Source organism: Melopsittacus undulatus, chromosome 1 (assembly GCF_012275295.1).
Source record: "Melopsittacus undulatus isolate bMelUnd1 chromosome 1, bMelUnd1.mat.Z, whole genome shotgun sequence".
NCBI lineage: Eukaryota > Metazoa > Chordata > Aves > Psittaciformes > Psittaculidae > Melopsittacus > Melopsittacus undulatus.
In genome coordinates this window covers 30,419,266-30,442,576 of record NC_047527.1, presented here as the reverse complement: position 1 = coordinate 30,442,576, position 23,311 = coordinate 30,419,266, and the positions used below count along the sequence as shown (strand labels likewise).

At 37.7% G+C, this 23,311-nt stretch overlaps 1 protein-coding gene across 1 annotated transcript in view; it reads left to right on the top strand.

Annotated features, from left to right (window-relative positions):
- Window positions 1-9,215, top strand: part of PKIA (cAMP-dependent protein kinase inhibitor alpha) — a 46,198-nt gene extending 36,983 nt beyond the window's left edge. The window contains exons 2-3 of the mRNA XM_005150820.3: window positions 721-898; window positions 6,689-9,215. Of these exons, the coding sequence (XP_005150877.1) occupies window positions 748-898; window positions 6,689-6,768 (231 nt within the window). The 5' untranslated portion in view covers window positions 721-747 and the 3' untranslated portion in view covers window positions 6,769-9,215. The remainder of the gene's footprint in view (window positions 1-720; window positions 899-6,688) is intronic.
- Window positions 9,216-23,311: the final 14,096 nt, after the last annotated feature.

Here is a 23,311-nt window from a genome sequence, read left to right as displayed (position 1 = left end):
AAATATTTATTTTACAGTGAAAGTAAGTTCCAAGTTTATATGTAGCTTACAGAATCCTGCTTTGTAACCTGTGCATTACAGTTTAGCTGTTCTGCTTGCTCTGTTAGCTTGTCTTCATTCATTTCAGTGATGTTATGGTAATGCATTGATTTGCTTTGGTGCAACTACCACACCAGGATAACGTAGTTGAGTCTGAAGAGGTCTATATACAATGCCAAAACTAATCATACTAGCAGAAAGGAAAATACACAAAACAAAGCTGTGCCTGTGTATGAGAACAGTGTTCTGCGTGCAAAAGTATCATTGATTTGTACTTTATTACTCCTTACGCTCTGCTTTTTGTGCAGAAAAGAACTTTGTTCCACCCCCTACCTACCTCCTACTTTTCAGCTAATATTAAAAGCAGAGACAGCTCTATAAAGAAATTATGTTGCTGAGGTCATTGGCTTTTATAAAGTACTCACTAGCACATTATGAAGTATGAAAAACTGTTTAAAATACTGTTGAATACAGGTTGCATAAAAATCCACACACATTGTTTGCTTTCTACTCTGTTTCTTTGATTTCTCCAAATTTTGAGGCTGGGACATCTTTTGCTGCTTATTGTTTACCCAATCTACTGCACAATGAGAACCCTTTAGTTTTCTATTCGTATTCCATAATGTCATGTGTTTTTCTGGTGGTAGAAATTCTGTCTTTTTTTTTTTTCCTTTGATCCAGGTACTGCTATGTGGATATTTGTTAGCAATGACTGATGTGGAATCTACATATGCAGACTTCATTGCTTCAGGAAGAACAGGTAGAAGAAATGCATTACATGACATACTTGTGTCCTCTCCGGGTGGGAACTCTAGTGAACTAGCCTTAAAGTTATCAGAGCTTGATATAAACAAAACAGGTGAGTACATCTTGGTCTTTGATTATATTTATTTAAAAGTAAAATTACAAATGTAATTTTGCAACATTTTTTTTTCTAATCAGCAGGGGCTGCCTGCAGTAAGAAGCTCAGATTTGATAACTGGGAAGGGAGGCTATTTGCAAGTACAACATATGACTAAAAAAAAGTAATTCTGCAGTGAGTGCCTAGTATTAGAGTCGTCCTCATAAGGATAAATTTCATGGAAAATTGAGTATAAGGAAGTTTTTATTAAGACCCAACACTTCATAATATCCTTCAGTGGAAGCTGTCTGATTTGAAGCCTTTGGGAGAAGCCATATATCTGCTTGAAAGGTTATTGCATAGACTGATTTTGTTTTCAGCTGCCAAAGGACAGAGCAATAGCACTGAATTGTTGCTTGTCTTACTTGGATCTCTGTTCCTGGGTAAATTGTCTTATTCCCCTTTCTGCTGATCCTTTGTCCTTCTTTTAAGGTGATTAGTACTAATGCAACCCTAAACCCTTTTTCATGTTTGATATTACCAAAATTTTTAGCTGGTTGTGTACCCTCAGCTGACAGGAAGGAGGAACAGTGTATGCTGAAGGGCCTTAAAGGAAAATGATATAAAAATAGTAATATGGCTGTGCAATTATTTTCATGTTATGTGGGTGGGGGTTAATGAATGCATCTTACATCTATTTGAAAGCTCTTTTCAGATCTTAGGAAAGACATCTTATGCTTACTTTAATAATAGCAGAAGAAAACTAATGTGGTTATGGTGGGTTGATCCTGGCTGGATGCCTAGTGCCCACCAAAGCTGCTCTGTCAATCTCCTCAGCTGGACAGGGGAGAGAAAATATAACAAAAAGTTCATGGGTTGAGATAAGGACAAGAAGAGATCACTTGCCAATAACCCTCACAGGCAAAACATTCAACTTGGGGGAAATAAATTTAATCTACTGCCAAATCAAATCAGAGTAGGGCCATAAGAAATAAAACTAAATCTTAAAACACTTTCCCCTCACCCTTCTTCCCAGGCTCAACTTCACTCCTGATATTCTCTACCTCTTTCCCCCAAGTGGTGCAGGGAAGTAGCAGCTGTGGTCAGTTCATCATACTTCATCTCTGTTGCTCCTTCCTCCTCAGAAGGATGACTCCTCACACTTTCCCTCTGCTCCAGCATGGAGTCCTCCCACAGGAGACAGTTCTTCATGAACTTTTTCAACACGAATCCTTCCCACAGGCTGCAGTTCTTCACGAACTGCACCAGTGTGGATCCCCTGTGTGGTCACAAGTCCTGCCAGCAAACCTGCTCCATAGGCAGGGGAACAGTCTGCCTTACCATGGGCTGTAGGGGAATCTCTGCTCTGCTGCTGGGAGCACCTCCTCCCCTACTCCTACACTGGCCCTGGTGTCTGCAGAGCTGGTTCTCTCATGTATTCTTACTCCTCTCTCCAGCTGCAACTGCTCTTGCACAGTAACTTTTTTCCCCCTTCTTAAATTAGTTATCCCACCATCACTAATGGGCTCAGCCTTGGCCAGTGACAGTTCCATCTAGGAGCTACTGGCATTGGTCCTGTGTGATGTAGGGGAAGCCCCTGGCAGCTTCTCACAGAAGCCACCCCTGCAGCTATCCTGCTGCCAAAACCTTGCCATGCAAACCAAAATAGTGGCAAAGAACAAACTGCTGATAGGCAGCTGACAGGTTTGTGCACATGTGCTTCTCAGAGAGAGACAACAGCAGAAGTTCTGAGGGGCATTGTCATTGCTGGACAGTCAGATGGGTGGCTATAGTACTGTTTGGAGGGCAGTATTTTTTTTGGCTTTAAGACTAATGTACATATTAAGTTATTCTTTCTGCAGTTACCACTTTGGGGCCTGTAGCTCCTAGATGCATGCAATTCTAGCTGGGACAAGCCTTTATTTTATTTTATTTTTCCTATTAAAAAAGAAAAGCTTTATTAGTATGTGTGTAGGTGTGTCTATTTATTTTAATGTGGGGATAAGTGTAAAATGTTGGAAAAATAGAAAGTAGGTGGCATTTGAAATGCATAATGCCAACCTTCTTGCTTCAGTTTTCTTCAGTCTCAGATGTGCATTTATCAAAATTGTTTTTGATCTTGTACATTTAGCAGACACAAGCAATCCCTATTTTTAAGTTAAGCTGCTGGAGTGATTGTAAGCCAGAACCATGTACTTTCGTGAGATATAAAAACAATGAGACTTTGTGCCTGTAATGTGTTGGTATGCATTTTGTGTGTGCTGTTAGCTCTGTACTGATGATAATGGCTTAAGTAACTGTTAGCTTCATTTTTAATATATAAGTAAGGAGATGAGTTTTTCTTGGAGACCTCTTTCGCAGCATGGGTAATTATTGCAGAAAAATGTACAGAGTTGCTCATAAAGTTACCTTAGGTAGTAGATGCACAAAAATGCCTGCATGCTGCTTCAGGAGGTTATGCAATTTGAATCGGAAACAGTGAAAATATAGTTAAAGGTTGTATCGTTAGTACACCTGGGTGCTGAATAAAAGCCTCTGAACCACAAATATTGGAAAGCGTGTTGTATTATCATTTGTAGTAGTGCATTATCCCATCACGTCCCTCCATACCAAACAGAGGCTACAAAATATTTTGCATCCCATATTCCAGTTTAGAATATACAACTGCTTGTGGGATGTGTATATGCCTCTCACCTGACAGGATTAAGAGGAAAACATGTCTGGGGGTTGTGTCTTACTTCTTTCAAGTTGTATGTCAAACAATATATGCTAAGTGCTATCTAGTGATACAAATGTAGACATCAAGTTTCAATTTTTTTGTCTCTTATTACAGCTATATGTCTTCTCTTGTAAAAGTGCGAGTACATTTGCTTTCAACTACATGGAGTAATGGGAGAGTAGGGTAATGCAGATTAAAAAAAAAAAAGGTTATTATGAAACATATGTAAATTAACTACCCAAGCATATTTAGTACATTCACTTTGAAAAGCCTGCAGATACATTTCCTGTAAAGAATAGGAGCAGCTTTGATCAGCACTAGGCAGTGAGGCCTTGCTTAAAGACCACATATTTTCTGTCATGCACTATTTTATACCTGGAGTACTGGTTAATCTCCTCATTGATAAACTGATGCCAATCAAGAATTTACTGCATAATTATGTGTAATACCTGTAATTATTGTATTATACTCTCCCGTCAAAACAACTGTTCCAGTGTTCTTTGTCCATAATAAGCAAACAACCTGCTAATATGTATGGCATGGCCATATTTACTAAACTTCAAAACACAGATACCATGTACTCATTGTCAAGGCGTTTTCTCTAAATTCAGTAAAAGCAATAGTGTGTACATCTGTTAAGTAGAAAACACCAACAGATATCATAAGGCAGAAGGCAAAAGAAAGATTTTAGCAGGGAAATCAGCTGGTAGCTCTCCTGCTCAAAGCTCTTTCAAGGTAACCAATGCAATTCCAAGAAACTTCATATTCAGATTATTGTGAAGTAATGAAAGTAGTAACGGAAAAGTACAGTGAAGAAGGAGGACCAGTCTCCCCAAGACTAAGCTCTAAAACAAATTGCTGGTTTTCAGGGTGTCTGCAGACATGCCCTAGAACAGAGATTTAGTGCAGAAGTGGAAAGGAAACTTCCCTGTGAAAGTTGTGATGGTCAAATCATCTGCAGAATCCTAGGGATAATGAAGGTGTTTGAAGTCACAGAGACCTTGGAATGAAGGACTGATCATAAATATTAGTGATTGAAAGTAATTTTAGTTCACGGTAGAAATGTTTCAAGTGTAAGCATTGGGAACACTGGTAGACACTGAAAAGTCAGTAATGTTACAGGAAGAAAAATGAGTTAAAAGCTGCACGTTAGCAGAACTAGTAACTTGCTAGCCTACCAATTCACACAACTGTATTATGACTTACAGTATATTATTTGGTTTGGGGTTCTGTAATACTATCTGTTGGTTTCAAAAAGGCTGTGCAAGAATTGCAGCTCTTAAGAGCTTATAGCTATCAGGATTTGAAGGAAGAGTAGTTCAAGAGTGTGCTTAGGCAACTTGGAGATTCTTGTAACTCGTAAGCAAAATTATTTCTGCAAATGTATTTTAAGGCCTTTGATAGGAAAGCTTTGCCAGCAGAAAGGCAAAGTCTGTAAGACGGTGTATTATACATTAAATGGATTTAGACTAGTGAGTTTTTCAGTGAGGTGAGAAAATCTTTCAAGAAATGATATATTAGAATCTTAGTGCTCCTTCTCTGAATCTTTGTGCACTATGTTTAACATCTAATGAAATGCTTTCTGTCCAGGATGTTTTTTCTTTTAAACATAAATACTTTGCCGGAAACCTTGACTCACCCAGAGAGTATATTAGAGACTTGTCAGTAGTATGGAGTACGGAGCAGGTAAAAAAGGAATAAAAAAAAAAAATCAGGTTCCACCCATCTGAGCATTTGCACTATCAGAAAAAATGTAGTAGGCTTTGTAGAAAGTGCTTGGACAACCTGGGCAAAAGGGATTTCCATCCAATAGGAAATAATTGTATGTAGATCCATTCCTGATGGAATCCTTGTCAGAGGTAAAACTCAGAAAGAATTTGCTGGGAAAGTGCCTTGCAAAACAGATTTTTATTTATTACTCAATCCATAATGACCAGAACAAACCTCAGTGTTTAACAGGTTAATCAGTTTATAAAATTCAACCTGATGAAAAGTTGTATGATAATTGTCAATACCTTTTGAGGCATTTTGCCACCTCGATACTTAGTACGTGCAGAAAACACAGATGCCACATCTGATCCTTTTCAGTGTTCTTTGAACTTCTTATTTTTTCATTAGCAATGTGCCATTTCTTCTATATAGAAGAGAGAAGGTGTTTGTGGTGCAGAGGTACAGTGTGATCTAAAATAGGGAAACGATAAACATTTTCTATTGAGAACTCCAATTATATTCTAAAGATCTGTCAATTACATGTCAGAGGCACTACTGCATCTGGTTAAATCCCTTTATAACTTAGTCTGTGGAATCTTGTTCTGTTAACTACATCAAGCCAGTTCAGTAAAAATTACTCTGAATCCTTGCAAGATACAAGAGACAACTTATGACTTAACATTATTTCTTACCTAATTCTATTTCTTATTATGTACCTATAGCTAATAGGCCCAGTGTTTGGGAACTTCTGTCTCACTTGCACCTTCCTGAACCTGTTAGGTCTTTAACCGTTAAGTGAAATACAGTGTTTTGCATATAGGTACTAATAGAACATTTTCAGTGCACTACTTAACCTTCTTTAGGCAGGCTTCATGGGTTGTCTGTTCATGTGCCACTGCTTTCTGTTCCTCACATGGTTCTGTGGTTTGCAGCGAGACAGCTGGACTGAACACTGGGGTATGGTACTGAAAATGGACACCCAGAGCAAGCAGCTTTAATAAATTATTGCTTTTGCTGAAGTTGTGTCTCTTTATAGTAAACTCTGTTCAGACTTGGTGTAATGAGGCTTTTTTCTCTTATATTGTCATAAGATCATTATGAAGAAATTGTCAAAAATACTCTACTTTTTTGTTAAATTCTTATGGCTACTTTAGGTCTGTACTTAAAATGATAGTGGTGATTTCAGCTAGGAATTTGTTTTTGAAGGTCTCTCTTGAGATGCAGAGTATGGCTATCTTAGTAAAAGGTTTTATATTTAATGCAAGATTTCAGTTTCTCTTTACTTTGTTTTTGAGACTGGTGGCTGAACAGCTGGGGTTCTGGGAGGATGACCTCCTTGTTTTAGGGTGGATCACTCATCCTTTTCTTGTCTGTTATAGAAGGAGAAGGAGATGCACAACGAAATCCAAGTGAGCAAACTGGGGAGGCCCAAGGAGAGGCAGCAAAGCAAGAAAGCTGACATCCGACTTTGACCGACTGAAGCAGCTGGTGGATGTTTTCAGACTACAAGAGTATGCTGGAACAAATTTGTTTCCATGAGCAAGCTGGTGGAAAAGAAAGTGCATGTGTCTTCACTGCTGGAACCCACTCAACACAATGCTAAAAATGGGGGTGCAGGCTGTGGCAGAAGACAGAATTTTCTCTACCTCTGTCATTAGCAATGGTTGAACATGTGTTGATTTTTTTGGGATAGTGTCATCAGATGGATCCCTTCATAATGACTACTTGATGGGAACACTTTTAGAAAGTAGAACAGGTAAATCTTGTAGCAAATGGCCTGTGAAATATCAGAGGATCTAATTGTGCATCTTAAGAAAAGGCTTGTGTGATCCTCAGAGTTTAAAATTCTCTGGCCAAAGTGTTCACCCATTAAAAGAACTGTAAAGAAAGCACTGTTTTTAGAACTTTGCGTCTGTTTTACAGCTCTGTTATTTACAATGGTTTTTGTATTGTATGACTTAGATGCTCCACACTGCCCCTTCTCAACTGCTTATGAAGGATATTTCTGTTACTGTGAATTTTTCTACCACGCGTTTTGAAAGGGCTGGGATTTTGCATAATGTGGTGATGTGCACATGATAGATTTAAAACGTCAACTGCTAAATTGATTATGCCTAAACTGAAATGATTCAGCATCCCTCTAATTTGTTACTAGATGAGCCTTCAGAATGATATGTTAATGTGAATACTTCAGCGTGTTTTGTGTCTTTGGTACAGTTTTGGCACTTGCCTGTAGCTAGTTGCTTATCAGAGACTCAAATTTGAGTATTTTATGTTCTTCTTCCCCATTTTTCTAATTTTATTCCCAATTTCTTAATCTTTCTCTGAGATATTTTTTTAAAACGTTAGTCCAAATATTTTATTGTTAAGGTAGTTTTAAGAATACATTTATAGCCTTATATAGGTTAAAATTCAAACAGATTCCGTGGTGCTAGAGATTTTCCTGGTTCACATGTTAAGAATGGGCCTTGTTTACACACAGGAAAATAACTGGCATTGGTTATTGCCAATTATGTATTCTGGAATAAGTTTTAGATTGCAGGATAGGCCATCTTGTGGATCATGGGCTGGATTCACCTAGGGAGAATATTTTTTCTATTCCTTGCCTTTGCCTCAGTTGATCAGGCTGTTGAGTTTGCAGAGCCGGTAGCCTGTTACTGATGCACCGGTTTACAGCCAAGTGCTAGAAGCTGCCTCAGCAGTCTTTTGGCTGGAAGGAAATAGAAGTGAGAGACTTGGCATCTAGCACCCAAAAGACTTGATTTTTCCCATTTCATTTATTCCAAAATGACAGTCCTGAACCTTCTTTGAAATACCAGAATAGCTTGTCCATCCAGTAGACTACTTGAAACATCTACAAATTAATAACCTATTTTGCGGTAGCTATGCTGATTGATGTCCTCCCCCCATCCTGCCCCAATAGACAAGACCATATATGAAGCAAAATGGGCAGCCACACCTCTGTGTGACTAAGGTGAGTAAAGAGAGTGACTGAGTAGTAAACCATGGCAATCACATAAGCACCAATCACAAAGTCAGAAGATTAGTTTTCTTTTATTAACAGGAGGTGATGTCACTTTCTTTATATATAGTATATATATAATATATATTTTTGTGTTGTTGTTGGTTTCAAATGTTATGCACTTTTTAATGTTTGTAAACTTTTACTAATGAATAGTGTGATTGCTTCCTGAATATATTAATCATCAGTTAACAAAACATCTTTGTGGCCACAGCTGTTTGTTTCTACCATATGTATCATAGTACTTGTCACCTGAAATTCTTTTGTGAGATGTGTGGAGAAAAAACAAACACTTCTGATCAGTATTATGAGCTCATTTATTAGTATTAATAAAAAACAAGCCAGCAGTATGCTTGTGGCTCATTAGTGTAATATTAACTCTCACCTTTTATTGTTTGGAAGCTGAATGCCTCGCTGTCTTACTAGCTGTCAAATGCCCTATCTTCTTAGTAACAGAAGCAGTCCATTTGCTTTGAAAATACTGTTAGCCTTAAACTAATTATTTATTTGTTTTACTTGATGTTCCTTTCAAACTTAACACAATATTACTAATCTTTCTTTTTTAATTATTTTTCCCTCCCCTTGCTCTTGCATCAAGTCTTCAAGCTGAACTGGTTGCCCCGTTGTCATGAACTAGTTACTATCAATCTAGCACAAACACCAGAAGGAAGTAAGATTCTAGGGCTTTTTATAGTGTTACTTTATTGATGATCCATGAAACATCATCAATAAAATGTCATGGGAAAAGGCAATAGTGGAATAAATAATTGCAGTACATTAAATTGTTGGTTTTCCTTATTTTCCTTCAGTGCTTTTTATTTCAGTACACTTTCCTTCTTAATTCTTCTGTGTTGCAAAATAAAATTCATTTCAGCCTTTCCTCTTTATTTTGTACTGGTTTCTTCTATTTCTCCTTTTTGTTTTCTTTTGTTTTTTAAAACAATTACGGAGTCCTTCAGTGCTGCCTAAAACACATCTCTCTGTGATGGAAAATAGCATTGTTAATTTTAGTGGAGTAAAAGGCTGCATATGTTCCTCATCCCCGGAGGAATAAAGTAAGCATACACTTTCGGACTCTCCTTGCTCTCTTTATTCAGGATATTTCTATAAGCAGGCCACACTTCATGTAAACATGTGGTTAGTCTGTTCCAAATCACAGCACTGCACCTTAAGCACTGTTACCCAAGCAGTTACAAAAGAGCTGGTTTAAGTACAGTCACACCTTTCCTTCTGAGTTAAGTGCATCATATAACAGGGACCTTGATGGCAGAATCAGACTTTGAATGGGTTGTTTTTCCCTTTGCTAGTTACCTTTTCAGTAAGCCTGTTACTCTGGCTCCTGTTCCACTATCTTTATATTTTACTGTTTTCATGAAGGGTAAAATATTTAAATGTTTGTTTAATCCAGGATTATCTTAGATCTCTCCAAAAGCTATATAAACTCAACAGTTAGAGCTGAGCTATCAGTTTAATAGTCCCTAAAGGACTGACTCTGGTGGGGTTTGTGGTGGTGTTTTGTTTGCTTTGCTGTCTCTCTACTTGTATGTTTTCAGTGCTTCCTTCACCACACCAGACCTGTCACTTCAGAAGAATAGTTTCTGGACTTACATGCTTCTTGCTGTAATAAAATGCATGACTGTGTTTTCAAGCATTGCACTAGTAGGGTTTAGATTATCCATCCACTTGAAACACAAAGTATAGAACTGGAGAGAGATATTGGCCTTTTTTTTTTTCCCTGCTTACTTTTATTGATGTTGTCCATGTGCTTCAAAAAGCTACTGTTAAACAACAGCAGCAAGTACACACATACCCTTATTTCATCAACTATCATTTTAAGTCAGAAGTTCATTATGAACTTCCATACAACAACTATTGAGTAAATATAAATAAGTCAGTATACCTGCTAGTCATCCCTATTGTTTCTCTTGCCACGTTTTTTCCACAATTTAATGCAGGAGAAATTGTATCCTGCTGTGACTGACAAGTCACAAGCAGTTAGATTACATGCAAATGGATAATGAAATTACTGTGTGCCCAGAAGGAGGGAGCTACTAACAAAGTGGTTGAGCTGGAACTTCCTGTGGTGTGAATTCCTTCCTCAGCTGCATGGTGAAGAATTCCAGGTGTACTTAGTATTTATAATTTGTTTCAGAAACATCAATGAATTTTGTACAAAGGAAATACTGAGCTGCTGTTGAGACTGAGCACAGTAATGTAGCCCCTACTTTGGCAAAGTTTACCTTACTGCAGTAGTATTTCTATGCTAGAATGCCGTATTTTTGCTCTGACTTGTTTTCTTGCTTTGCTCTGCCTCTCTTCCTGGTTGTTTGGGGTTTTATTTTTTGTCTTGTGCTTCCCTTGTAAAATAATACCTAGAAATATATAGATATGGATTTTAGATACATACGGATATTGGATTTTCTGTATATTTAACTGACTGAAGTCTTTGGAATGGAAAGTTTGTTTCTCTTCATCTTTTTTTCAGGACACAAAGGAGGATCTGCTTCAAAGTTCTCAGTATGAGAGAAGCAATAAAGCGTAGAAGGTGTGGATTGAAAAAGATAGGCCAGCAACATAAGGTTATCTTTTAATAGTAAGGCAGGTACTGCCCAATGCAGAAGATGGCTTCCTCTGTCATATTATGGACAGATTTGTTGGTCTTAGCTAAAAAGAAGATAAATTGTTTAACTTGGGTGATACTTTGACTTCAGAACCAACTTCAGGTTTTCAAAAGCGCTCCAGAACTGAAGCACGCATAAATATATGCCCCTTTTCCTTGAGACAAATGAGACCAGGTTCTAATTAAAAAGTGAGATTTCTAAGATAAATAAGAAAGGTGTACTAGACAACTAAGAGAGGATACTCTTTGAAAAGCAGAAACTTTTAGCAAGAAAATTAAAGACATGGAAGTAGTAGCAAGAGTACAGGCTCACGCAGAATTCTATTTCCTGCTGGAGAATAAGGACAGAGATGGTCAGTATGAATGTTTGTTACATTTCTGTTATTTTAGTTATGTAACATGCTGCCATTATATGTCTGAGAGAAATAATGGTCAGACAATGGTCTGTACAAATAGGATAACAGGTTCCTGTTGTTGTGTGTGAATAATTTATAGTGAGTTAAAATACTAATAAATCATAAAAGGACATAGAACTGTTAAAACAAGTCCAGAGGAGGGCCATGAGGATGATCAGGGGACTGGAGCACCTCGCATATGAAGACAGGCTGAGAAAGTTGGGGCTGTTCAGCCTGAAGAAGAGAAGGCTGCTTGGAGACCTCATAGCAGCTTTCCAGTATCTGAAGGGGGCCTACAGGGATGCTAGTGAGGGACTATTCATTAGCGACTGTATTGATAGGATAGTGTTCAAGGCCAGGTTGGATGAAGCCTTGGGTAATATGGTTTAGCGTGAGGTGTCCCTGCCCATGGCAGGGGGGTTGGAACTAGATGATCTTAAGGTCCTTTCCATCCCTAACTATTCTATGATTCATTTTATCGATAATTTTCAGCAGTGTTTTCACTGTGTTTCCTATGAGTTCACACCACTCACTTGCCTGTAACATGTTGTCTGTGTTCTTTCCAGTTCAGTGATTTAGCTGGCTGCTGATGTAAGAACATGTACTGTGAACGTTTAGAAACTCATGCGCAGTAATGATAACTATAGGATGCTTTAATATTTCTCTTTGTCAATGAAACAGGACATATATGAGTCATTGCGGTCACAAACTATTCGAAAACATCCTTGGCTGCTGTCACTTGGGGGAAAGAATCTAGTAACTGCTCCTAGAAGAAGCCGTGCTAGGTTTCTGGTAGAATGATGGTATGGCTGCAGATGAATATAAAAGACCAAGACTATGGGTAAATTTGGGGAGGGAGAGGTTGGGATCAGGGGCATTAAGCTTGGGGTTTTACACAAGTAGCCTGAAAACCATACCCTTGGTGAACTATGACTACTAAATTAGATTGGGCAAACTTAAAAAGCTCTTAACATTTGAAGAATTTTGGCCATAACTCATACAACACACCATTGTACTTGGAAAACCTTTTCAGGCTGATTTCTCCTCACCAAGGACAGTATGCTCTTTATCAAAACACATGCTGATACAAGATGCATTTTGAAGCAGAAATAGTCAATCAGAATGTACAGCAACAAAGTGTCACTCCTCCACAGTGACTTCACGCACATACAGCATCTGCAGGTAGTACTTGAGACTGTGGCAGCACACTGAATTTTACCTTGGTTAGAACAAGATTATCAGCCCCTGCGGAATACATCTGAACCATACATCTTACCACCAGGCAGGGCTGATCATATTTTATGGACTAATTATTTCTATCTGATGTTCAAGTTAAATCAGATTTCACTCTAATGTATGCTTCTGAATATGCATATGGTAATAAATATGGTAATAAATACTCTAGGCTGCAATTTAATAGGATGTCTTCAAGTCATTTGGACATTCATAATGTCCTATGGATCTGTATGTATTTTATGCCTATATTTACACTGAAAATACATATTTTCTGATTAAATATCATAAGCCAAATGGAAATATGCAACATAAAAATACTGTATAATATTTAGCTTTTTGTAGTATACATTATCTCTTTTTACTAATCCTGGATGTTGTATGTAAGTGCAAATAGGACACAACTCCCATGTTTCAGTAAAAGATCTTCATTTCCACAGCCTATCTTTGATCCTGCAATGCAGTCAAAATGTAGACTGTGTAACATCTGATTATAGTCATCCTTTCCCTAGCAACAGACTGATACTCTCAATACATTACACAATATACTTCAGAGAACAGGGCACGCTGCAAGGGAAAAAGATGGATGACTTAACAGGTCTTTTTCATATACAATTCTTTTCATCCAGGGAAAGAATTAAGAACTCTCTGGACACAAACACAACATCCTTACTTTTTTGAAAGTGCCAATAGCAACGCTAAGTAATAGTAATGATCCTGTAGAAACTATGGCTGTGGCGTTGTTATGGAGCCCTCCTCTCCAAAAAATAAAATGAAAGCACCTCGGGAAATAAGCAATAAACAGCACACGGGCACCTCCTGGTGGCACCGGGTAGTATTTTGAATAGAAGGATTAGAAATTAAGCCAACCCATAGAAGCAAAGGCCCAAACAACTACGGTGGATCTGTGGTGATTAAGGTGTTGAGAAAATTCTCTGGAAATCATGAAAGCAAGGTATTGTAATGCATCTTTTACATGATTGAGTTACAGCCTTGGCTTTTGACATTAATCTCTTAAAATACCTATTATTTTACAGAGCTTTCCCAGGATTTGCACCTATACCCCATCCGTACTGATCTCCATAATTGCTAGAAATCAAACTAGGATTTTAAAGTAGGCCTTGCAACTGATTCCAGCAGATGTACTGAAATCAGATACGCGTTATTCTCTTGTCTTCATACGACCTTTGACTGCTATGGTGACAGCCCACAGAATCCCAGCCTGCACTCACCAGTCTGACAGTACAGTCAGAACAGTGTACATTCCTGGTGACCTGCACTATCATGAAATTCAGAACCTGTGTCTACCAAACAGGCTTTAAGTTAAATCATCATGGCAAACCCAAAGAATACTCTTCTGATATTTGTGGAAAGTTTGTGCTTACTGGAATTCCTGGGGGTAGTGGGGAGGAACACCACATGGAAGTGTCATCAAAGCAAATTCAGAAGAACAAGAAGGGTATTTAAAGCTTTACAGGATGCTTATGATAGACCTCTCTTTCCTGGAACCTAATCCCATGAACAGGGCCAAGCAGTGAGACAAATAATGAAAGGATTTGGTGGCTTTTACCATGAGTAGCCCAAGATACTTCAAAGATAAAAGGACCACAAGAGAGCACTCTTTAGTGTAGGAAACAAGAGATCATATGGAAAGGTGGATGAGAAGCCACTTCATTTTAGTAATTATTTAACAAGGCTGTCTCCTTTCTTCATAGAGAGGCTTAGTGTTGGAGGATATGAAAGGGCACAATGAGCTCCCAAACTGTATCACTAATCCCAGGCATGACACTAGGAAAGGCTGGTAAAGCACACTGATGTGTTGCTATGCAGGAGTCTCAGAAAGCTGCTTTTCTGAAGATTAACAATACTTTGCAGCAATTAAAGTCCTGCAGGTCTTCCACCTAACCTGCCAGACTGTGTCCTGCTGCTGACAGGCAGTCTCACATCCAGGCTTGCATTTTTTCTTTTTACTCAAGCACAACTTTTCAACATGTTTTTATGAAAGACCAGAACAGGCCTGGGATGGGATGCCACACTCAAATGCCTGAACCAGACAGACACTTCAAAAATCTCAGAGAGAACCTCTTCACTCCACCATTGTTGTTTGTTTATATACATACAGCTAAGAAGATGGGAGCTTTCTACTGCCTCCAGTCCAAAATAGCTCTCTAGGGGATCACAATCCATGATACTCACTGCTTCTCTCTTTGATTCAGTGTTAATTTCATCACATTTCAAGGTTTGGCATGTGTTAGAAGCTCTGTAAAAGTCCACAATCTAAAATACTTGCCTTTCTAAAGGCAATAGTTGGTAAAACAGAAGATTGTCCATTCACTTCAACCACATAATGTTTCCTTATAACACATAATCAGTATTGCCACAACTCTGGTGGGTAAACCTAGTTTCTACCTTCTTTCCTGCTGTCTGAAAAGTGACTTAGTGCTGCAGTTGATTCCATTTTATACCAATAAATTTCTCATTACATTATAATATGTTCCTTCTTCAAAATCAAGTCGTCAGGTCAGTCATTTTTAGAACTATGCAACAGTTCTGTATGAATCAAAGCCACACAAGGAAGTTACATTCCCTTTGAAGTAGCCTATCTGCTTTCACATATTCAGGTTCCACAGAATGTTGTAAATTATGAGAGTGATGGATCTGAGTATTGGTACAAGAGTACCCTTCTTGTACAATTGTTGTTCTAAACATAGCAAAATGTTATGCTTGTATCAGTCAAAAAATAGAAGTTACTATTTTAACTATTGCAGACACAGTTTTGCCATGTGCACGGCTTTCTTCAGCATAGTTACCAGGATATCTAGGCATATGTAGCCACCTGTGAACCTCATCAATTGTGAATTCTGATTCTTTTGCTTGGGAACACATTCTTACTTAAAACTTCCTTGGTTTTGAAAGCTGAAAATGATAAATCTATGTATTTTCCTGCTATGCATATATATATATATAGGTATATCAATATACATATATATATATGTGAATGTTCAAGGACTGGAAAAAACATTCCTTTCTTTGTTGTGCTCTGTACTAGTTACTGGCCTGTGAAAGTCAAAGCAAAACAAGTTCCCATATTTAATATTACAGAGGAATTCACCCACTAGATAATATTCTACCAAATTTTGGCCCTAAAATAGCTAATGTTAATGTCAGCTCCTTGTAGTATCACTGTATTGCCCTGGAGACACTATTGTTTCAAAAGATGAAGTACCTTATTTATTCTACCATGGTGGTTTGTACAGCCTGTATGCAGATGCATCAACATAATATTTTTGTTTGAGCTGCAGGACCCCTGCTTTCATCTCAGCTACCTGCAAGGCCTAAGAGCTTCCTAAGAGCTCACAAACTCTTTTTGGACCCTCCCTACTGTCTCTCATGAAATATTCAGGCTCTGTTCTCTCAAATGTCATATTTCTCAAAATTGCCCCAGTAATTGTTATTCATGTGTTGTGAAGTCAGAAAACATTTAGAATTTACTACTTTTAGCTACATTAAAACTGATTGTTATTTTTCCTCAGCTGTTTTTATTTCCTTAGGACAAATGATACTATTCAGTAGATATTCTAGTTTGCTAAACATTTTCACAGTACTTCTGAAGGTAAGTGAATGTAAAAAACCAATCAGTTAATTTCAAACTGGAAAAGAAGCAAGTAACTCCTTTGGGTTTTACACCACTCTATATATACACAAAGTAGACTGCTCAGTACATTCTGCAAAATAACATGTTTCTTTTAAAAGAGGGGGATCTGATTTTTACAGATTATAGTGCAATCTCATAAAAACTCGCTTCACAGAAGACAATAGACTTGAATTAGTATAAAACTCATGTGGAGGTACACTCTGCTACCAGAAGCAGATTAATCTGATAAATTTTTGGTGAGGGTTTCAATCACAATGAGAATTAATGGAGTATTTTTTTGCTTTTAAGTTTCACTAAATAAACAGCTCCAATTTAAAACCAATGATTCCCATCCTTCATCTAACCACATGTGCAAAGTACTGGTTTTGGCTGTTTTAAAGTTAATTATCTATGTGTGTAGTCAACAGAGAGAGAAGCTTCTGCAGGGGATGATTAAGAAACACAATCTTGTTTAGGTTCTTCTAATTGCCCCTACAAAAAGTATTTGGGGGACTATCCGGCTTAGTTACACAGACAATTTTCTTCAGCTTCTAACATGAGTATTTCCTTACACCTATACACTGGAGAATCAGGACTCACTCACTTTTCTTTTAATATTCATTCTTTATTAATTTTGCCATTTCTTACAAAATGTCAAAGCAAGGGTTCATATGAAAAGTGGAACAGCTATTCTAAAAATATGTACCAGTTTCACTACAGTCCATCTACAAACCATCATAGAATGGTTTGGGTTGGAAGAGACCTTAAAGATCATCTTAGTTCCAACCCCCTGCCACAGGCAGAGACACCTTCCACCAGACCAGGTTGCTCCAAGCCCCATCCAACCCGGCATTGAACACTGCCAAGGATGGGGCAGCCACAGCTTCTCTGTGCACCTTGTTCCAATGCCTCACCACCCTTACAGGGAAGAACTGCTTCCTAGTATCTTTCTTTACAGTTTCAGCAATAGGAAAAGCAGAACACATTTTTCATGAGCATTATAATGCTTGACTAGTCCAGGCAGGCTGAGATTATTTTTGTCTTTGTTCAAATAGATTAATTATTTAATTCAAAGCTGTATGCTTGATCACATGTACATTACAGAGAGGTAATGGCACGTTAGCATTTATATTCCAGTAAAGGTAGTACACTAAGTCTTTTGCAGAGAAGTTACAGGACAAGTAAGCAATTTTATCTCAAAAGCTTTCATGCTGTAGTTTGACAGCTTGGGCTTTAAAACCTGGGAGTTCTATGAGTCAGTCTGTCAGGCTGCATCATAAGAAGGTACAAATGCACTGTACATGACATGAAGGTGCAGCATATAACCTTGAAGCTTCACACATGAAAAAGGTAACCCCTTTCAGTTACCATCTTTTATCCGTAAGCTGATACTCTCACTCATCCTTACCAGAAAGCTGAAATAAATGCTGGGGGGAAAGCGATGTCTCACAGAGGTTTTTACAAACCCCATTTAGTGGCTCACTGCCCAGGAAAGTGGTGGAGTCACCATTCCTGGAGGTATTTAAAAGACATGTAAATATGGTGCTTAGAGACATGGTTTAGTGGTGGACTTGGCAGTCCTACATGTGTAAAGTTAATGATTGGACTCAATGATCTTAAAGGTCTTTTCTAACCTAAATGATTCTATCATTCCATGACGTTATGACAGCCACTGAGTATGAGATTACCGAGGCCAGAACCACCTCCTAAAACCTTAATTCTTTCAAGAAGTTCCTTCGTTTTTGTTCTATTTATCCTATTCATCAGATTTGCCAGCTCATCTTTTAAAGTCAAAACTCAGTACCTTTAGAAGAGGGACTTAAACATACCTGAAGGTCCAGATGCTTTGTCCCTTTGTGGTTGAAGGTGAGATGTCCTCCCCTTTCCTATTGAAAGCAACAAAAACTTTGGGGCACTTTATTCCTTAAAGAATATACCTCAAGCATGCATGAAACAAAACAGGGGTCAGGTGATCATGACAGTACACTGTGTCTTAGTCTAACATTCAGTCTTCCTAGGACACTATCAAAAGTTGTAGCAACTGTGCCCGTTTTCACACAGTTTGAAGATTAAAGCTTTGTTCCATGACATCAAAGATTCAGAATAAATCCCATCCTTTGTCTGAGGCTTTGAATATCCATCATCTACCTTCAAGGCAAGAAAGTATTCCAGTCCTGAGACCCTCAAGCCTTCCTTTTAAAGTGTTTCCCCACTCTGTAAAAAGAAATGAAAGGCCTTACTTCCTCCCAGGTGAATGTCCTAACCACTAGACTACCTGACAATGGGCCCAAAATTACGCTTATTTTCTTTAAGGAAAAAGAGTAGGATTGATAAGCTTATCTTCAAAAGAAGTTATTCAAAGAGATTTACATGCTTAATAACAGCAGTTAAGCCAAAGAAGAGAAAGGCAGCCCCCAAGCCCAAAGGAAGAGATTTACATCCCTGACAAGCAGGTTTTAACCACCACTTTGTGTTATTCTTTACAGGCTTATGTACGGGCACATGACTTCCACGCATCACATTTTTATATCCATAACCCAGAATCACCGTCGACATCCTCAAAGCACAAAGAATTGCAATAGTTGTATCCTCATGTACCCAGTCCCACATTTATTAACCCTCTTCAGCTCTCATAGCAGAGATCACAAGATATGACTGATCTGAAATCTAGATATAACCAATTATTTTCTCTCCAAAAACAATAATAAAACCTACTTAAACTACAACTATTCAATCAATCAATCGCATCTAGGTGCAGATTTGATTCTGACATTGATATTCTAGGCTAATCTTAGTAGAGGCTAGTGACTAACAGCTGCTTTTGAAGCTGTCAGTTAACCACTGCTTCCCCATCCTATAATCTCTGCCTTCATAACGTAACCTGCCTTTTTCATGTATGATGTTGCTGATTCATAAAAATTCCCCAAACATCCTTTATTGAGAGAAATATACAACTAGGTGAATAGAATTTGCAGGTCAAGGAAGAACAAAAACCTATAAAATCATTGTAGTTAGTCCTTTCCTGGCCTGGGGAGATGCTTTTACAGTATTATGAGCAAATATTTTGACACAACTTTTATAAAAAAAGACCTGTTTTTCACTAAGAAAATATACTTAAAATAAATAGAACCCCCTCCCCCCCCAAACAATAGAGCTTTTACAGCTGTGTATAACAGAAAGGTATGTCTGGTATACATAGAAATAGGAATATGCATGACAGAAAAGTATACCATAAATCTATAACTAAGTAAATTATTGAAGTCAGACACTGAAATTGAGTGGTCATCTGACAAAAGAATATGCCAAATGAGTGGTTTGCCTTGACTCTATCTCTGTATAATATGTTGTCTCTGAGTAGATGTAGACTGTTAGGGAAAATTCAGTTCCTATGATGAAAAATTAGCGTAACAGTGCTGAAGTAAGTATTGCACTTATTTATTGGTTTTGAAAGCAGGAATCAACTGTACCCTGTAATTTCTGCACTGAGGCCATGTGATCCATCAGCTTCATATTTTAACAGGATTAAAATCTGTATATAGATGTATTCATTCCCAGGGCATGTTTGCTACATAACTGCTACTTCAGGTCCACCAGGGGGGGTTCCAACATTGGACTGGAGTTCCTGCTATACAAAATGTCTCTATCCTAAAAAATTATCCTTAAGAGAATATGGCAAAGATATTTCAGAGGTCAGTTCCTTCCTTGAACATATGAACACAATATTGTTACTTCTTACAGCATTAGAACCATATGGCAGCATCTGAGAATAGCATACTATCCTGAAAGTTTTGAAGTCCGGATGATAAATTTGAAATACAAACAAAATCCCAAACAAAACCTTGATTATTTTTATTTCCCTCATATTATTTGCCATTCAGCTTTGATTCTTGGAGGAGTCATGAGGAGGGGTGATGATGGTTGTTATTATTATTAGGTATATAAAAAGTACAGTGTTCATTTTTTTTATCATAGAGGGACTCTCTCACAAAACCGTCACCCAAATAACAACATGGTGTCATCAATATAAGGGTAAAAAATAAAATCACTGCTTTATATATTTAATACGTGGCAAGTAATAATTTCATATAATGTATGTATCAGCCACAGACATCTACATACCTCCAAGTTTTATGCTTAGGACTTATCCACCCTGGTGATTGCCATACCCATGAACCTGGGTGATGCCATTTATCTACTGAATGCTCACCTGCTTTTTGCTAGGAGGGTAAAAGAGGAAGGTCTCGTATGCTACATCCTCTTTACTTGAGACTTCAGTTCCAGGTAAAAGTTCCTTTTGGAACTTTTAAACTATATTTGCTGAGGTCAAGTGCTGTCTTCAGTACACTTGACTTTCTCATTGTCTAAACCAGAGACTTCTTAGGCCAGCAGATGCACTTTCTAACTGGAAATCATCAGAGTGAGTGGGAACAGTGAGCCTGTACACACAAAATTTCTACTTCTCTGTGGAGCTGAGGGGCACAAGGGCACAAGCCTCGGTTCTTCAATTTAGATGTGTGATGCTGTATCCTAGGAGGGTTCATCCCCTTTTTTCTTCTTTCAAAATATGGAAAAAGGGAAATAACTTTGTCAATACCATACACTGCCCAGTAACATATACTTATAATAATACATGTGAGATCTGTTGAATGAATTCTTCATGTTTTGAATGCTTTCAGAGAGATCACAGAGGACATTTGGAAACTAAAACATTTACAAGGACAGATAACACAGCTGACAGCCAGACAGCATGTACAGAGTTTGATTAACTCAATGCACACCTCACTTTGGTTCAATTTCTGGTTTACATCAGTACTGTTAAGAATAGGGTAGGATGGTTACATTTCTTACTCACCACTTCTGTGAATAGCTTTCCTCAGACTTTCCCAGCCTGGCTTCTCTTTTTGAAGTTTGTCATTAGCATTTCTGGTTCTAGAAAAGCTGAGCTTTACCTCCAGTCTGCTGATCATGGAATGTGTTACCTTTCTGCTCTAGCTGTGATTGGACCTCTCCAATAGTACACAGGCTTTTGACTTTCTCTTGTAGCCCCTTGGTAGGTATGAAGCATCCAGACATCCCAGACTGAAGCATCTTCCAAGAACTGTACAGTCAAGTCAGAATTTCATTTTCCTGAATAATCATGGATTGATATTCCCTCTTTCAGATTTCACCTTATCCCATTTCATGATTTAAGTCCTTCGAGGCTGTTATGGAGTGGGATACTTTTCCTTAAGAGTTTCAGAAGCCATATGTAGTCATCTTTTATGTAGTCACACAGCAGATGGAAGCAGCATAGCATAGCAAGCTATGAAGTCACATACCAGATGGATGACTATTAAGGCAATCACAGATCACGACAGTCTCTTCTTCCTTTTTTTTTTTTCTTTTTTAATTAAAAACATTTATTTCCAAGGTTTTCAAGCATTTTGTTTGACTATATTGCACTAAGGAAAGAACACTTACAAAGCTTCTCCTATAAGACAGTGTTCTGTACCCAAAAGAATTGCGACTTCCACTACTGGAGACCTAAGTAGAAAGAAGAGGTAGCACTGCTGGTCAGGGAGAATGTCCTCTCTGTACAGAGGCTCTCAGATGCCAGGGGACTCCACAGTCACTGTGGTGATACGGGATTTACTGTTATCCCTTTTGTAAAGTCTCATTTGGAAAAGGCCATAATAGAGAGAGACCTGTTCTCCACACACTTCCTTATCAAGTCACAGGCTAACAAAATTGAAAGGACTGATAATGAAAGAGCTATAATAAATTATTACTGTTACGATAATTGTAACTGGTGATTTGTGCTTTTCAGCACCCTTTAGTGAGATTTTGATAGAGAATGATAAACCTTATTTAGTAATTAAATCTTACTGGTTAATTAAACAATCTAGAAAATGGAAAATACTATGCGGCACTCCATTCATGCATTACTAAAAAGCTGAGAGTGAATGCCTATGTTGTTTAATACAGTATTATAATAGCTTGCATAAGAAGGAAAATAAGTACTGTGCCAGGGCCTGCTTAGAATTTTAGGAGGGTTGTTAGGTAAACAGCATTATTATTCTCAAAATGGCTTTTGACCACATCACTGTATTTCACTCTCTAATCCTACTTATAAGTTTCCTAAATAAGCTGAACCTTCACAGCTTTAGGAATTCATCTTTGAATAAAGCGTAGGTGCATTTTGCACAACTCCTTCAGGTAAAATCCTCTTTGAAATGAAGAAGAGATTTGCAGGGTAACTATAAGAAGAAAGAATAATGTAAGAATGTGAGGTCAAATCTCAAGCTGCGGGTTTTGGAAGCACATACTGAACACATGAAAGCATGAAAGAAACCTTTAGCATCCTCTAATAACAAACGGTCACATTTTTCTATACCAATTATGTGGGTGTAACCTCCTTTAGTCAGAAACTCAAGCAGTGAGGTCAACACCTTTTAAAAACCAATACCATTCTTTCAGTTATTGTTAACTAAGAAAAAAAATTGCATCCTGCAAAATTAAAAGCAAAGCCAAACAATAGATCATTATTCTCATTAACCTCTTTAGAAAATTAAATAATCAATAATTAAAAAATCCCTACCAAATATATTTACCAAACTCCACAGTATTTCTGTATTAGTCATAATAAATATATAAAACCATTTTGTTCTTTTGTACAGAGCTAACACAATGCCATTAATAAAAAAGAGCTAACTTAATGAAAAGAAAGATTTCTCACCCTTTCTTTCTTCCCTGTAGCAGGTAGATAAATAGCCATAAACAGAATGATTAAAACATATAAAACTGATATTTCTCACCTACTCTCAAGCATGGAGAAAAACTTACACTGTCTTATTATTAATGTTCCTGAAACTATGGAGTTGCTGTGAGAAAAAAGCAGAATAAGCTTGTTTTATTGCTCTGATATTCAATGACAGCACATGCCCACATTGAGTCACCTAGTTTTGTTTCATGTGGACAGTCTTTGTTACTTAGTATCCAGCTGGACCAAGAATTTCTCTCCTATCTTTAAGGATGTCCTTCCATTTAAAAGAACTGGTCATTTAAAAGAACCACAGCTTAAAATGAGGACTGGAAAAGGAAGAGTCTTTCTGAAAGTTA